A 17,244-nucleotide genomic window follows, 5' to 3' on the forward strand; every position below is an offset into this window, starting at 1 on the left:
AAAGTGATTTATTTTTATTTTTTTTACTATTATTAATACAAAACTTTTTTGAGACATGATAATCTAAAATATGTGTCATTACGTTTCAATTTGTTTGGCATTATATAAAAATAGATAAAAATCATATTCTATAGATTAATCTATGCTACAAATAATGATTTTCTTCATTTAAAATACAATACTCTATTCAAATAGGTAATTAAAAAAAAGAATATTATATAATATTTGTTATTATTTATGGATTAATATTTCATATTACATCTTTTTATTTTAAGAATCAAAAGTTGAAGTTTATTTAAAAAAATAATTTAATTTAGGTATATTTATTAATTAATTTACTCATTAAATATTTCGAAAATGTAAATTAGATAGATCATGGATGTGATAGTAAATTTATCTGATTTAAACCTATTTTATTTTATCCTCTAAAACAAAGAACATGAATTTGAAAACAATTACATTCAAATGTTTTACAATACTTACATACGTTTCTTGTTGTTCCCAAATAACTATAAAACTCGAGCGTATGACACCATTACCACAAAATAGTAACTAATATTCCTGATTGCAATCTTAAATAAAAGTTGACTACCTACATTAATGAATTCCATTCTCCTATACTCCTATGCTGGGGAAAAAAAGTTGATGTGTTGAACGTTAGTTGAATCATATAATATTATCTAATAAGTCGACAAAATAAAGACTTAATTTTTTGATCGATAAATAGACATAATTGTTAATTTGATTTTATTTTCTGGGTATTAGTAGCATCTTAATTAATATTCTTAATCAAAAAAAGATTTAATGTATTTTTATTTGGCTATTTTTTTAAATAAAAAAATGTTAGTTTTATGATTTAACCACGTAATTGTGTCGATAAGTATATTCATCTTTATTTATATAGTATAGGTATATACAGTGCCGTAAACACGGGGGGGGGGTTAGAGGGTTCAAACCCCTCTCATTCACATTGTATATTGTGGAAAATATAGGTACAAATGTCCGACTATTTTATAATGTTCAAATATTACTTCAATGTAATTATGAACCCTCTTCCATAAAAAAAATCCTGTCTACGGCACTGGGTATATATACCTATTGTACCTACATGGTACAATAATAGCATACTTGTTTACTATGTACGTTTAATTCGTAAGTATATTCAATATTAATTAATTTATTAATTATGATAAAACAGTAAAAGAAATGAGAGATTTAAAATACTTTTGTTCATTTGCCAACATTCAATTCATACAATCAAAGTATTTTCTATAAATTTGTATGGTTTCCGCGATAAATGTTGAATCATAAATCAACTTTGTATGATATCTGAAATTGTGTAACATCTGTGTGATGGTGTGAAATCCTACAGAATCTTTGTTAGCCTCCTCAGAAGTACATGCAATACGTAGGGGTATATGAAATAATGACATACATATATAGTAAAACATTTAATTAAATATTTATTTAATGTCTGCTGTAGTTAGGTACGCAACTTCCGTAATTCATGTGTTAACAAAAACATAGGCGTGCGTCTACATTTAATGTGACATGCTGTATGCTATAAAAACATCATGCTATATATGTATTAGATATATGAATGTATATATATTTTTTTAATGTCCAAAAACAGGGTTTCCTTTGACATTGAAAATTAAAACAGTGACGTACCTAGTTCAGTTTTAAATTTAATTTAATAACAACAATAGTAGTGTATATAGCTTAACAAGCTTAACCCGGCTGTACAGAGAAACCTTAATAGCGTAGTTTTAAGACACACCTGATCATATTTATTATTTAACCCATTAGTCGTATTTTAGAAGTCGTTCTTTTGTCTAGTGCAATTAATTTTTCAAGTATCAGTAATAATGGTGTTGAATTTTAACGTTTTCAAAAAATCTTCGCCTGATGGCAAAATAATCCTCTACTTGAGTAAACGTAACATTGTTGACCATATAACATTCATCGACCCCGTTGGTATGTATAAACGCGTTTCGAGAACACTGATCACAGAATATTTCATTTAGTAATTAATTTGTATTTTTTAAGTAATAAATAAATATCATATGATATTATTAAATATATAAGTAGTAGCTCGGATAATAGATGCTTCGATTCTTTTTACCATTTAAGAAGTATCTTGTAGTGATTATATAGATTTATTTTTGTTTAAACGAAAACCTCTCTCTTTTTTTACTAGAAAATTGAAAATTATTAAACAACTAAATTCAAATTCAAATGAGTACATAGATTAGGACATATTATACTTAAAAACCTACTAAAAATAATAGATATAAATAAAGTATAAGATCGATACTCCTTATTATATTAAAACATTTTCTATAAATCACTGCAGATTATAATATTAATTACAATAATTTTTAAATCATTTATGAACCGAATATCTTTTAAACCAAAAATCTTAAACTATCTATATCATAGTTATATTCAGTACTTAAAGTTGAATTACCTAAAAAGTCAGAAATCACTTGTTCGATTTCTATACATCAAGGTCTCAACATTTTCGAATAAATCATTTCCATAATATTTAATTTACAGTAAAAAAGATTGATTATCATTTGTAAGAAAAGAAAATGGTATACACGTAACACGTGTAACACTTTTTAGTTGGCTAAAAACCGAGAACTCTAAAACTTTAAACTCTAAAAATTAATATTTAAATGTATTCAATATTCAAGGGAAATTAAGGTGATTACGCTTAGTGAATTATTCTATATATTATATTAACGTATAAACCTATAAAACCTATAAAGTTATCAAAATATTAAACTTATTGATAGGCAGTAGCTAGTATTTGAACGGATTTGTAATTGAAAAAAAAAACAACAATTGTAATTAACCAAAAATAGTATTAAATAATTTAGTAAAGCATAATATGATTTGTAATGCTTCAATGCTTCAAATACATATAGTCACTCGATTTTATTCATTTTATACTTGCCAAGTGAACTAAAATATAAAAGCATTCAATTTTAGAAGACTGTATAATTGTTTATCTTATAAATTTAAAATTAATAGTATTATTGTTAAATCTAATAGTATGATATATTTTTAACTAGAACATTTATAAATTATAGAAAATTTAACTTTTAGATTTGAATGGAATAATAAAATAATAAGTTTTAAGAAAAAAATATATTATTTTGCACATTTGAACTTGTACAGGCTTTGTTTAAAAATAATATTGGTAGCTACTTTAAAAATAATACTTATTTATTTCTCAAATATTAATACATAATACACTTTTTAATTGTATGTAAATAATGTAGAATATTTTTTCCACAGTTATATTTTATGATAATCACTCAATAAAACCATACAATTAAGTTTTGAAAGTACAAAATGCAGATTACATCTAGATAAATGATGTTTTGATTTTAACATGTAATTTGCTCATTTTTATATGGTTAAAGTACGAGTAAAAAACGAAAAATTTGCACATTTTTATTTTAAAACCCCTAATATTACATTTTAGTCGAATTATTTGTTATTAGATTTTATTTATGGTATAGTATACTATATAGGTTAAAAACGTGGTTTAACTTAAGAATTTACTCAGGTATGTAGATAATTACTCTGATAAATTAGTAAATAATTAAAACAGTGAAATATTATAAGCATATTTACAAAAACTAGATTTTGTTCGATAATTTAAATTAATATTTTGTTTCTTTTAAATGAACACTAAATAGATTTTAATAATTATATCATAAATTAAATATTATTTTCAATATACATTTGTATAATGTATTTCCATACATTTTTTGATGGATTCATTGATATACATATATACACATTATATGAGGGAATAAAACTGCAAAAATGATTCAAAAATAAAAAAATCATTTCCCCTATTATAATACAACTATCAAGGTAAACCATAGAGAGTTCGAAGAATAAGTTTTTATAATTATTGATAATCTTATAGAGATTTCAATTTCCATTTATTATTTATGATTTAATATTTTAATAATAAACCTGATGTGTTATAATTATTTTCAACGAATGATGACCATTATCCATTTTTAAAATCTAAGTAGTAGGTAACTATTATTGTAAATGTTAACAATTTATTCATGTTATCCGTTATTGTTTTATGATATTTTTAATTTTCGTTTTTAACATCTCAATAAATTATCTTTATAAAATAAAAACACTGAATATAATATGTCTTATTACAAACATTAAAATTTTGGTAAACATTTGATTAATTCAAAATCAAGTATTTTATTTGATTTTTTCAAGTATAATCTTTAGATTTATACTTAGTGCTAATCATAGATAATTAAATAGTTATCTAAATAAGATATAAAAGATATTTTTTATTAAAATCATCTAAATAATATAGTTAGATAATTGATTAAAATTAATAATACATTTAAATAAACTTGAATGACTTATGCATTGATATTTTACTTTTTGTTACATTATTTATACTATATGATACGTATATAAGTATCTATAGTAAATAAATATATTAAAATTACATAGCTACACCGTGCATATTATAAAATACACACATATTTAATAAACAAAATAAAATATATTTAACATTAAATATATTTTTAATATTATAATGTGATTTACTTAATCCTTTTTAACTTGATCGATACTTGGTATAAAAACATTATAATTATGTTAACTTTATTCAAATTTTACTCTAAATAAAATATGCAAATACCAGTTTTTATTGGTAGTGATCAAAAAACACTCAACTGTTAACCCCACCGCGAGTTACTCCATAGTATCAAACAGAATATTATATGTATTATATTATTATATAATTTATATAATATAAAGTAATTATAGGATAAAAAAAAATTAAACAATTCAGTAAATAATAATATTATCTACATAACTTTAAAATATATAAGTACTGTTCTTATTATCTATAAACGAGATAAAAATTGAATCTTTTTAAAATTAACTAGATGAGATAAAATATAAGAAAAACATATTTAGATAATTCCTAACACTGTTAAATGTTTATATTATCTATCAATATTTGAAACTTGACTATAAAATAGTGATTCCAAGCATCCGTCTATATGAAAAAGTGCTATATACAACACTTATTATTTAAAATCTAATCCGATAAATTCTGTTAAATAACACTTAAAATGTAAATCTATCTTATGAACTATGAAATTACTACCGTCTACATCTATTTCTAGTATACCTAGTAACCAAGTACCACATCACAATGAATTATCTTTTTTTTTAAATGTCAAGTATGATAGTCGACCTTGTAGCTTCTGTATACTATCCATGGTTTGTTCTTTTATTTTGTATTTAATACCTATCTATATATCAGAGAGTAAATTATGATAAATGTCAATTATTTAATAATTCATAATAAATATTCATGTATAATAGTTCTTAATAGTTGTACATAATTTATTTATCAGTACTGCTGTGCTACAAATAAAATATATTAAATTTGTACGTATTTACAGCCAATTATATTATTTAAGTATGTTTATTACAAAAAAAGTGATGGATATATAAATTTAAAGAACACAATAAAAATGCATTCCTATCTTCACTCTGCAACAACAGAAATGTAGAATACCTGTAATTTAAATTTATACCTATTTTAGTTTATAGGTAATTGTAAGCAACTAAAAATATGGTACTTAATCAAACAAAGATATTTTTAAATTAAATAAATAATGCTACATTATTATAATATGGTAAAATATAAAGTATAATAACTTCAATGGTTTAAAGTTAATAGTCTAAGTTCAAAGTCAGTATATTACAAAAATTTAAAATTAAATATTTGTTTCTAGTCATAATTTGTATCTCTTTCAACCATAAGATTATTTTAATCATAATTATTTTGTTAAATATATAATATATTATATTTATAGATAGATATAGGTGGGTACACTAAAATAAAAACATTCATTTTTACACATAGTATTATATTTTTTAGAATTTACATGGAAAAGACATTTATTTTAATGGATGATAAAATACTTTTATAGAATTAAAAATTTCAAAATATTTTACTGCATAAACGTTGAATACTTGAATTTAAGTTCATTCGTTTTGTTTTTATTGACTAAATATTTTAATTTAATACCTAATACTATTTAAACGGGATTTATATTCAAATATTCAAATATAAATAAATATTCCTATATCAATATACAAACATGATATATTTTATATTATACATACTATATACAATAATATGCAATGTAATTTTTCTTAGATGGCGTTATCATGTTGGACAATTCTTATTTGAAAAGCGGAAAAATCTTTGGTCAAATAGTATGCAGCTTTCGGTACGGTCGCAAAGAGGACGAAGTGATGGGATTACGTTTTCAAAAAGACATGTATTTGGCATCGTCACAAATATATCCTCCTCTTGATACCGATAACCCCGTCAAGTTGACCAAAGTTCAGGTAAATATATCCCCATTTAAAAAAGTTGTTTTAATGATATAGAATATAATACTTCACTATTTATGTTGAAATAAAATGTATATATTTTCCTGTTTTCATAATATTTTATGTATATACCTATCTACCTATTTTGGTATTAATATAGACGTTTTTCATACTAGATTCGAATCGTATAATCAATGAATTTTAATAACTTTTAACAATATAACAAAATAATAGGAGATAATTAAAAGCAAAAGTTCTTATTTTTATTTACTATTCATAGTCATATAAATTAAATAATTCACTTAAATATATATATATTTTTTTTTTTGTTAATTTTAAATTTATTTATTTTCAGTATTAATATACGAAATTTTAGTTACATAAATGAAGGGCTTCAAATTAAAATAGCTAAATATAATTAAATTAAATGTTAACATGAACACCATATTATACCATATCATAATGTTTAGCATACAAAATCCGAAAATCGTATGCTTTAAATTTTAAACGCTTTTTATTCCTTTCCTAATTTTATGTTTTTAATATTATGAAAACAAATTTTGTTATATGTAATACCTATACCCTATACAGATATAAATTTAGTAAAATATAAACAATAGTATACGTAAATAATATTTAGGAATTACAAAAAATTGTAAAAATATAATTATTTATAGTTTATATTTTATATTATAATTTTAGTTTCTGAGTGAAGCGATGAATATATTGATTTTGTCATGTGTTTAAATGTTTTGTGTACGAGTAGGTACACAATCATTTTTCGCTAAATTGCTAAAGTCATTCGATTTTCAAAAACGGTGATGGTTTTGGATATAAAATTGCAACTAGTTTGTACATTGGAGGAATCAAACTTAAAAGTTAATTCTTTAGTTATTCTTATAGTTGGGAAAAACAAATAAAACATTAAAATGGGGATAATCAAATTTAATTTTCAACCAAATCGATTTTTTTTTTTTTTAATAATTCAAAAATAAATAATCGTAATTATTTAAAAATTTTACCAAATGTTTTTATTATTTTTATTTTTTATTCACGATAACATTTTCTAATTGTTTCAATTACTTTTTAGTTGTTTAAAGGTATAAGAAATTTATAATTATTATTTATAAATATCGGTTAAAAATTATTTACTGGGTAGAAATGCATGGAAGTGTAGATAATAAAAATCTCCTCATAAGTTGTTAATTTACTAATTTAAAAATATCGAAACCTATAGGTAGTCGTAGTATTTTTTTATAAGCGTTTAAAATTAGTATTTTGACAAAATTCATAAAAATCGACAAAATTAGTAATTTATTTTTTAATGAAAAATTCATAAAAATTTTTGTTTTTATACTAAGATTTAAAAATATAAGATAAACTGTAAAATTAAAGATACTTTATTAGTTGTTCAACCTATACGTGAAAAAAATTAGCAGGATGATTTTTTATATTTATTTAAATATTTACGATATCCAATATTCATTCGTAAAATAATTACTTCTTCTCAAATAATTTTTGATGTTTTATTGAATTAAAAAATAATAATAAACTAATAAAAATAGGTAATTGAAATTTTCTTTAAATGTTTGTATTATAAATTTTATTATAATATGATACAATTTTCAATTTTTTAAAAATCTTTTTCAGTTATTTATAAGGCATGAGAAATTTTCTGTTTAATTCTGAAATTTTTTATTATTATTTTTTTTATGAATGTCGATTAAAAATATGAAAATGATTGAAAATTAAAAATACATTGGCATACATATTTTATATTCATTTAAATTTTAAAGTAAGAATTTTAATAAAATAGCAAAAAATTACAAATTATTTTGTGTAGAATTCATAAAAACTTTTTCTTTTTGTATTTAAGTTTTGAAAATTTAGTAAGTATAAGATTCCTCATAAGTTGTTCATATTGAAACTACAAATTAAAAAAAAAAAATGCGAAGACAATTATTTTTAGACAAAATTTCTTATTTAAGCAATAAAATAAAACGATTTTAGATTTATATATTTTGTTTTAATTTAAAAAAAAATATTCTTAAAAACTGAAACGTTTATGTGTTTTATATTATAATTAATTTTGCTATAGGTAGGTAATAACATTTTTAATTTATTTATAGGTATTTATTTTTACTGTTCTATGATATTGTCAGAATGATGTTATTAAAGTTTGAGTTGCATAAGTTCATATAATAGAGTATGAATATACCTATGTCCTATATTAATTATTATTATGTAATAATTAAATACCAATAATAATATATTAAATGCAATTACATCAATAAACTGTAATACTAAAGGTGAAATAAATGACTTTAATAGCTATATCAAAACATTATCAATTGGTGATATAGGCTGATAGACCGTTCCCGATCAGAATTGTATAGAATATCATAGAATTCAAATTTAACAGAACTATAATAATGATCCATTTGACACCTAATTCTCTGTCAACTATATTTCTTTTTAGTTCCATAGAAAATTATCTTTCATCAATTGCTTCGTGAAAGGTATTCTATAGGCTTTCCTTTCTCAGGTTTGCTTCAATTGTTTCGTCTATTAGGTATTGTAGTAATACAAAGACTATATTAAATGTCCCATCTATGCTTTTCTCTTCAATTTCAATATATTTTATATTGATTTTTGAGTATTCATCTTCCAAAAACCTCAACATTTTTACCTGTTCAGTTAATGGTATTTTTAACGTTCTTAGTATTCACTACCTACCTTTTTATGATTATGAAAAAATATATGTAATAAATATCTTAACACAATATTAAATGAATAAATGTATTTATTTATTCAATAAATTGTATTAAGTATTAGATTGTATAAAATGTATATGACTGATTGTTATGGATTTTTCGTAGGATTGTTTAGTATCTAAATTAGGAAGTAACGCCACGCCGTTTCGTTTTAAAATTCCTGAGAATGCACCGGCGTCGGTAACTTTGCAAGACGGGACAACGAATTTAGCTGATGCATGTGGTGTCCAGTACTATGTGAAAATATTCGCTGGTGAATCTGAAACTGATCATAACCGTTCAAAGTAATCTACATTTTTTAGTTTAAATATTATAATTTTTTTTTCATATTTTTTACATGATAATATACAGTATATAGTATAATATAGTATATCGTTTTTTTTTATTATTATTAACGTATATGTACCCAATATAAAATACAAAAATACATTATAAATTAATAGTAAAAGAAGTACGTACCTCAAAAATAATTGTTTGTATTCGTTAAAATTTTAAAATTAAATTTTAACTGTCATTAAAAGCGTATAACTTAATGGTAATGCATTAAAATAGTATACACACCTCAACTTTTTAGTTATATGAGAACTATATGTGGTATCAAACTATTAAATAGTACGATTCGATGGAAATACAATTATATAGTAGCTGTACCTGTACGTACTGCAAGTTTATCAATAGAAAATTATTTTTTTTCTCTTAGTATTTCAAATTAATACTACATACAGTAAACAGTAAACCAATCGTTTTTAGTGTTTTATTTTGTTTAAAGAAAAATAAACACTAATATTAATTTTCTATATGTTAACATTTCTTTTAATTGAACTGTATTTACGTGAGCATGTAACAGGAAATGTATTTGCTATTACAGTCTACAGATAAACTTATTAAAGTAGAAAATTAAAAATTTTTTGACACAAGCTTATATTGTACGCTACTTAGATTGTGGAGATTATATGCATAATTTAAATAATAAAATAGATGAGTAGGGTACAAATAGAACGTAGAGATTTGGTACACAGTCGTAAATAATAATGATGATGAGTGTTAAATAATAATCGTCGACGGAAAACACGTCACTGTTAGATATATTTTGATACGCAACTGTTTATTTCGTTGATGACCTTCGCCGATTTAAATGAGGTCGAAACATGTTGGAGAAACAGAGAAACAGTTGTGATTTAATTTTTTTTTAATTTTTCACTGTATAGGAGTTTTGTGGCGATGCGTATCCGTAAAATCCAGTTTGCTCCGGTCATGCGTCCCTTAAGTAGACATCCTTGCACTATCGTTCGTAAAGACTTCATGTTCAGTCCCGGCCAACTGGAATTGGAAGCTGTACTCGACAAACAGGTATACGTGTGCATTCCGTTAGACTTACTATTACAATAATAACAATGCTTAATTTATTATATGTTGATAATAATAAAATCATTAAAATCACGTGCAAAAATCTAGGATAAAAATATAATGTCTATTTCATAATAAAGATAATATATTATTATAAATTAACTTGAAGAAATTTGAGGTGTAAACTGTAGAGTAGAGGACAAAATACTACAATAGTAGGTACAGATAAAACTAAATGCAAAATTCGAATTTCGAAACGCACAAGTACCTACGCTTTAAACTATACCAGAAATTTGTTACTCGTAATCGGTGACTTTTTCCCCTTAAAATTGGAATCGATGATAAAAAAAGAAATTCGTTATATCAAACCGATCACTTTGATACTAACTGGTCACACTTTTTTGTGATCACTGACCATTTCCAAAAGACGGTTACATTTTATAATCCTCTCCATAACTATTACTTCTCTTAATTATAATTTTGTTATAAGAGGGGGTTGGCTATTATTATCAAACGAATATCAACCATAACACCGGTTAAATTTTGTTTGTAACCGATCACTATTAATTTGTTACCGACCAAATCTAACGAATTTCCGGTATCCGGAAATAGCTTACAGTATACAGTCTACAGTTATATATTTATATTACCTATGGTTCGTCGTTCTGCAATTCGGTAATTCGGTTAGGTTAGGAAACGTGTTATCATAGACAAAATAGGCTATTATTTATGTACAATAAAAAACATGTTAGGTTATTGTCATGTTATTGTTTTATAAATTGTTTACTATAAAATACTTGTAGTTGTAATTTTCACGATTTTGAGAAATTTTGTAGAAATTTAAAGTTTAAATATTGTGACAATACATTTTAAATATTGTTTTATTGGAGAAAGAAACTTATTAGCAACTTTATTTTGATTGTTCAAGCATTGTTACCCGTTCATTACTGTTTTACAGTCATTTGTAAAAAAAACCCTATAAAAATTGAAAATGTCAACAGTACCTATATACTATAGGTAATTAGCATAAAAAGAGTAAAAATATTTTGAAAATTATATACAATACATTACATACATCGTAAGTTATTGTTTAAATACTTGGTGAAAATTCAAAGTTTCTATGGTTATTCGTTTCCAAATTTTAAAAAAATTAACAAATGAATCTGGTTAAAACATGGTTTAATGTAAAAATTTTCGTTTTTTTTCGATTTTTGTTAGACTTTCTTGATTATTTTTAAAAATACTGACATTTTAATTTTGATTCTTCAAAGTACTAACTAGATCTAATTCACTACCAAAAACCACTTCTTAAGTTAAAAACAAAAGCAGTTTTGTTAACCCAAAAGGTGATGATGCAGAAATAAAAAAAAATATTTATCATTAAGTATAAATACAATCATCGTTCCGTTCAAAATCTAAAAACTGTAGATTTCCTACATATATATTCCATATATTTTTAAATTGGTGTTATAAATAATTATGTGAAACTTTTTATTACATTTTTAAACTTTAAGTATAAAATTAAAGTTGCTTGCATTTTAAACTACAAAGTGTTCGTCTCTTTAAGAATTTTTTTTAACTTCAACTTCAGACACTTATAAAAAAAAATAACTATATTTTTGATGTTTTTTATTATTTTAAAACAATTTATCAGGAATTTTCATAAAATTTTTAAGCTTTTTGACCAAGAAACAAAAATTCTAACAACATACATTAAAATAAACTGAAAGAGTAGAAACTTTATATCAATGAAAAGCTTAAAAAACCAATATTTAAAAAAAATGTTTTGTGTCTATAAAATGCTAATATAAATAAAGTTTGTATATAGTTTGAGTGAATTTCATGTCTTTCGATTATTCGCTTTTGAATTCTACAACAAAAGGAACCCATTATCATTTTGTTTTTTTTTTTTTATGAAATCGTACAAAATGAAATAAAAATTATAGCGATTGGCATACCGTTACAGAATAAAATCGACTTATCACAGTTAGTAATGAACATAAAACGATAACTAAAATTGTTTATTTTAATATAATATTATTATACTGGGTTATTAATTTAATGGTAAATACTCTTTATACTTAAATATGTTAACGATTTTTAAAAGTATTTTTTTTACGTAGTAATTCATGAATAAAAGTTGATTTTACTTTTTATATTGTCTTCATTATTCAAGTTCGCTATTTTTTAATTACAACATAACATTTTATTTTCATACATCAAAACAGAATATGTGTTAGAAAATATTAATATATAATTTTGTCAATTTTGAATAAGTAAAAATTAGTTAAGTATCTAACTATCGATAAATTTAAAATAGAAAATGGGTTTTATTTTAATTACAATTTTTTATTAAATATTAATATTTAAACATTTGATATAAATTAATTTTATGAATAATTTTATTAATAAATACTTTTTTCATTTCACATATTTTTAATTATTTGTGTGAAAATATATTTTTTTTAATATTTTGTAATAATTTGGGAAATATTTGGGACATCTTGTATTTTTCCTAAAAATTTTAGAAATAAATTTTATTTTATTTGAAAACTGTGTTTAAACTATGTTATAAACACACGTTTCCTTCGTGTTAACTAAGTGATAACGACGGCCTTATCTAAATGTAATTTAATGATCATTTAACATCGTTGTCACACATTCCGCTTCAATTTACCGTCGTCAACTGATATACCGATCGAAATGATAATATTATTCACGTCATCGTTATTTTTGTTTTTTTTATTTGTCGAATTTGTATTTGTTTTATTTTTCCCAAATTTCCAAGATCATTTAATAACAACTCCGCGTAAGTTAAAACAATTTTAAGACGATCAAAAAGTTTGTAATTTCACATAATATGAAAAAATTTCACAATAATAAGTTGTTTACATTTTCTAATACAAAATTAAAAATTGCCCCTATGACGTTCATTGATATAGAATGTTCATTTAACCAATAAAAATATTCTACGGACCAAACCATCGTTATTTTAATTGTAAAATATTAGAGAATATTTATATCCATTGTTTTAATGTTGAATAATAGAGATAATACATATTTATTTACATATTTAGATTCTTAACGGAATAATGAATAAATTGATTTTACAATGATGATGGCTGATGTTTTGTGCGTGTATGTGTATATCTGTGTGACTGTGTCTATACATATTATAATAAGTAGTTAATAAAATGCTTCGATTTTTAACTTTGAATAGAAAATTGTATCTAGTTTGTATATAAAGAGGTCAAAATTAAAAAAATGTATAGTTGGGAAAATAAACAAAAATTAAGGAAAAATGGGAATTTTCACATTTAACCAATTTAACCAATTTTTGATTAAATATTTTTCTTTATTTTATTGTAATTCAAAAACAAATAACTCCAGAAAGTTGAAATTTTCACCTAATGTATATATTATCATGTTCTATACGTCATGGTATAATTTTCAGACTATTTTGACTTTTTTTTTTAGCTAAGCAACTGAAGTTGAAATTTTTACAAATTTTTTAAAACTACAAGTATTGTCTAGTAAACAATTTATAAAATCTTTAATTTGTACAATTTAAGTTTAAAAAATAATTTAATTAATATTTCTCATAATTATTTCATATTGGAACTAAATAAAATATTACTCAATTATCATTTAATAAGTTCAGATTTGAACAAAATCGGCTGCAAATCGACAAAATCATCTCATTTATAGTAAAAGAGGTTCTCGTAAAAAAAAAAAATTAAATTTATACCACCGAAGAATATAGGTACTTTTTAATCCTTTTTAATCGGTAATAAATAGTAAAATCAAAATATTTTAAAATATAGATTTTAAGTTTATTGTAAAGGATGTTAGGGGTGAATCAGTGGCGAATCACTGTATACATATTTTAATGACATGAATATCTAAATATTTTACATTAAGCACGTTATTGCCCTTCAATATACCCGTTCCGTTCTATAAAATAAGTATATAGCTCGATAGTCGTACAGATCGTGTATTGGTGCTGCAGTAGGTATAATATAATACCGGCCACCGGGAACGACGGCACAAACATAAGTAATAAAATGTGCCATAAGCGTACACAAAATAATACCTAACAATGATAATAATAATAATTAGCGTAATACGTGAGTATACATTATACTACCTCAAGTAGATACGTACCACGTTGCATACTTCATCAGTAAAATATTGCATTAGATGCTCGTCCGCACGGAAAACGTTTTAATATTATTATGTTATGAATTTATGATATTCGTGAGACGTTAGGTACCTCCATGGTATAAGAAAAAACTTGAACAAACAGCTATTAATGTTGGCTAATAATTGGTTCATTGTGCGAGTTCAGGTATTATAACTGTTCCGTTCATCAGCAGCTATATTATAATCATATGATATTATGATGATGACGATCAATAGGCACTGTATATTGTTACTCTCGTCGTCGTTGTTTTCTACGTTACTGTTGTTGCTGTAACAATATCATCGCTGTTGTATAAGTTACATATTTTAGTATCCGAGGTTTAAGATTTTCACATACCATTATACGCTGAGCATATAATATACAGTTTTATAAGAGTAGAAAATGTCGACAATTCATTCAACGCAGAGCTTATAGGAAAAAGTTTTTTTTTGTTTTAATATTTTAGAATATTATTTCAAGGATTAAGGAGTATTTTGTTTCTTAAAAATATCTTTTATCTTATATGTTAATGTATGTTACGAGAAAAATAAAATAATACAATTTTTATTATTATTGTAATAATTTTAATGTTGAAACTAGCAGGTATACTTTCCAGTATGCCCATACGATTATTATCAAGTATTATATTAATAAATAAAAATTATTTTATCTAAGGTAGAAAATATGACAATTTATACTAAAGTTTAAATTTTAAACGTATAAGTAATCAAGTACTAGCTCAGAAACACACCCATCCGGCATCCACGCACAATGCTAGATGATTTACTCAATATCAAATTATTAAGCCACTGACATTTTATTAGGTATATAAATATATTACACATTACAGCTGCAACCGTATGCGTTTTATACTTTTATGTATTAGAATACATTTTGTCGGTGTCAAATAACCGATCCTTGTATTAAAAAAATTCCATCTCTGCATGGTACGAGTACAATTCTATTGGTCATATACACCTAAAAGGCCAAGCATGGAGACTTTTAATTTCTTTTTTTTAACGATATGGGTACTTACTTATTTTTTATCATTTATTAGTATTTATCAATGTAAAATTATAATACAAAAATAATTAGGTCCTTTAAAATGGAAAATATATAAAGTATAACATAACAATTTATTATATTATATAAATAATATTGTATTATTCTAATTCAGGTTTACACGCATGGTGAAAACGTTCAAGTGACGATATGTATACGAAACAATAGCAACAAAATGGTGAAAAAAATCAAAGTGCTAATTCAACAGATCGTGGATATTGTCATTTTTCAAAATGGACAATGTAGAACTACAATAGCCTCAGTCGAAACTCAGTAAGTGAATTGATATTTATTAGTTTATAACTACTATACTATTGAATAATAATATAAGCACTTTAGACTATTGCTGAGTTGTATAAAAAGAATTTCTCAATTTAATGATTCACTAAAATTGAAAAGACTAGTCATGGGCCGCTAAGTTATGTTAAAGGGACTGTTATTGACTCGCTATTGATTCATTAAATATATGATTGCTTAAGCGTCACGACATAATGGTCAATGGTCATATTATTTTATTTTTAAATTTACTTTTGTGAAAAATGTTAAATGCATAATAAGTATATGATATATCTGCAATATCTGTATGTAGGTATATATAATAAAAACTATTATTCTTCTGTGTCTAAAAAAAAAAAGGATATGAATAAGAAAAATACCATTACTTTTATTTACAAAAATATGTAGATTAAAAGCAATTTATATAAAAATATACTATTATTATTAAATCATACATTAAATACTAATATCGTATGTATTTTATTTTAATGACACACTGCTTAAATAGAATTGACATTTTTTTCTGTCCACTGTTGTAGTATAAATCACGAAGAAGAACTACTGTCTTAAGTAAGACATTAATTATATTACACCTTACAAGTTACAAGTTATAATACTATATTAGGTATTTATAATTTTATAACTCTTTTGTTTCTTGCAATGTGGCATTGTGTGACGTTTGTCCACTGACCACAGAACATATAAATTCTTTTTATTTCCACACTGAGTCGTTTATATTTATGTTTCATAACACATAAATAAGCCGTATTTATTTTGTCGGGTTAAACATTGGAGATTTGGAGAGTAAAATTATTTTATTTTTTTATTATTAGCTAATAGCTATTTTATTTGATCTACAATAAAAAAAAAATATTATTTCCATTGCGTGTGTATACAATGCAATTAACGATGTTTATAATGACATATTGACATCCCTTATTAGTTCGATATTATTATAATAAAGACAACCGTAAAAAGTGGACTAAGATTTCATCTCAATGTAGGTAATATTAAAGATAGGTAATAGGTATACGTAATACGTAAATGCATAAAAATCACCGCATAATCAACATTTAAGTAATGACCTGCAGTTTATCACGAACCGAGTCATATTTTTTATTGTTTAGTTAATATTTTTAATAATACTTTTTATGTTGTATTAATTAGCATACTTTTTTCATA

General features: G+C 23.5%; 1 protein-coding gene across 1 annotated transcript in view; it reads left to right on the forward strand.

Annotated features, from left to right (window-relative positions):
- The first annotated feature begins 1,795 nt into the window (after positions 1-1,795).
- Positions 1,796-17,244, forward strand: part of LOC114127528 (arrestin homolog) — a 41,539-nt gene continuing 26,090 nt past the window's right edge. Inside the window, exons 1-5 of the mRNA XM_050208147.1 lie at positions 1,796-1,977; positions 6,242-6,435; positions 9,300-9,478; positions 10,403-10,544; positions 15,902-16,059. Coding sequence (XP_050064104.1) covers positions 1,869-1,977; positions 6,242-6,435; positions 9,300-9,478; positions 10,403-10,544; positions 15,902-16,059 — 782 coding nt within the window. The 5' untranslated portion in view covers positions 1,796-1,868. The remainder of the gene's footprint in view (positions 1,978-6,241; positions 6,436-9,299; positions 9,479-10,402; positions 10,545-15,901; positions 16,060-17,244) is intronic.

The sequence above is a fragment of the Aphis gossypii genome, chromosome X (assembly GCF_020184175.1).
Source record: "Aphis gossypii isolate Hap1 chromosome X, ASM2018417v2, whole genome shotgun sequence".
Lineage (NCBI taxonomy): Eukaryota > Metazoa > Arthropoda > Insecta > Hemiptera > Aphididae > Aphis > Aphis gossypii.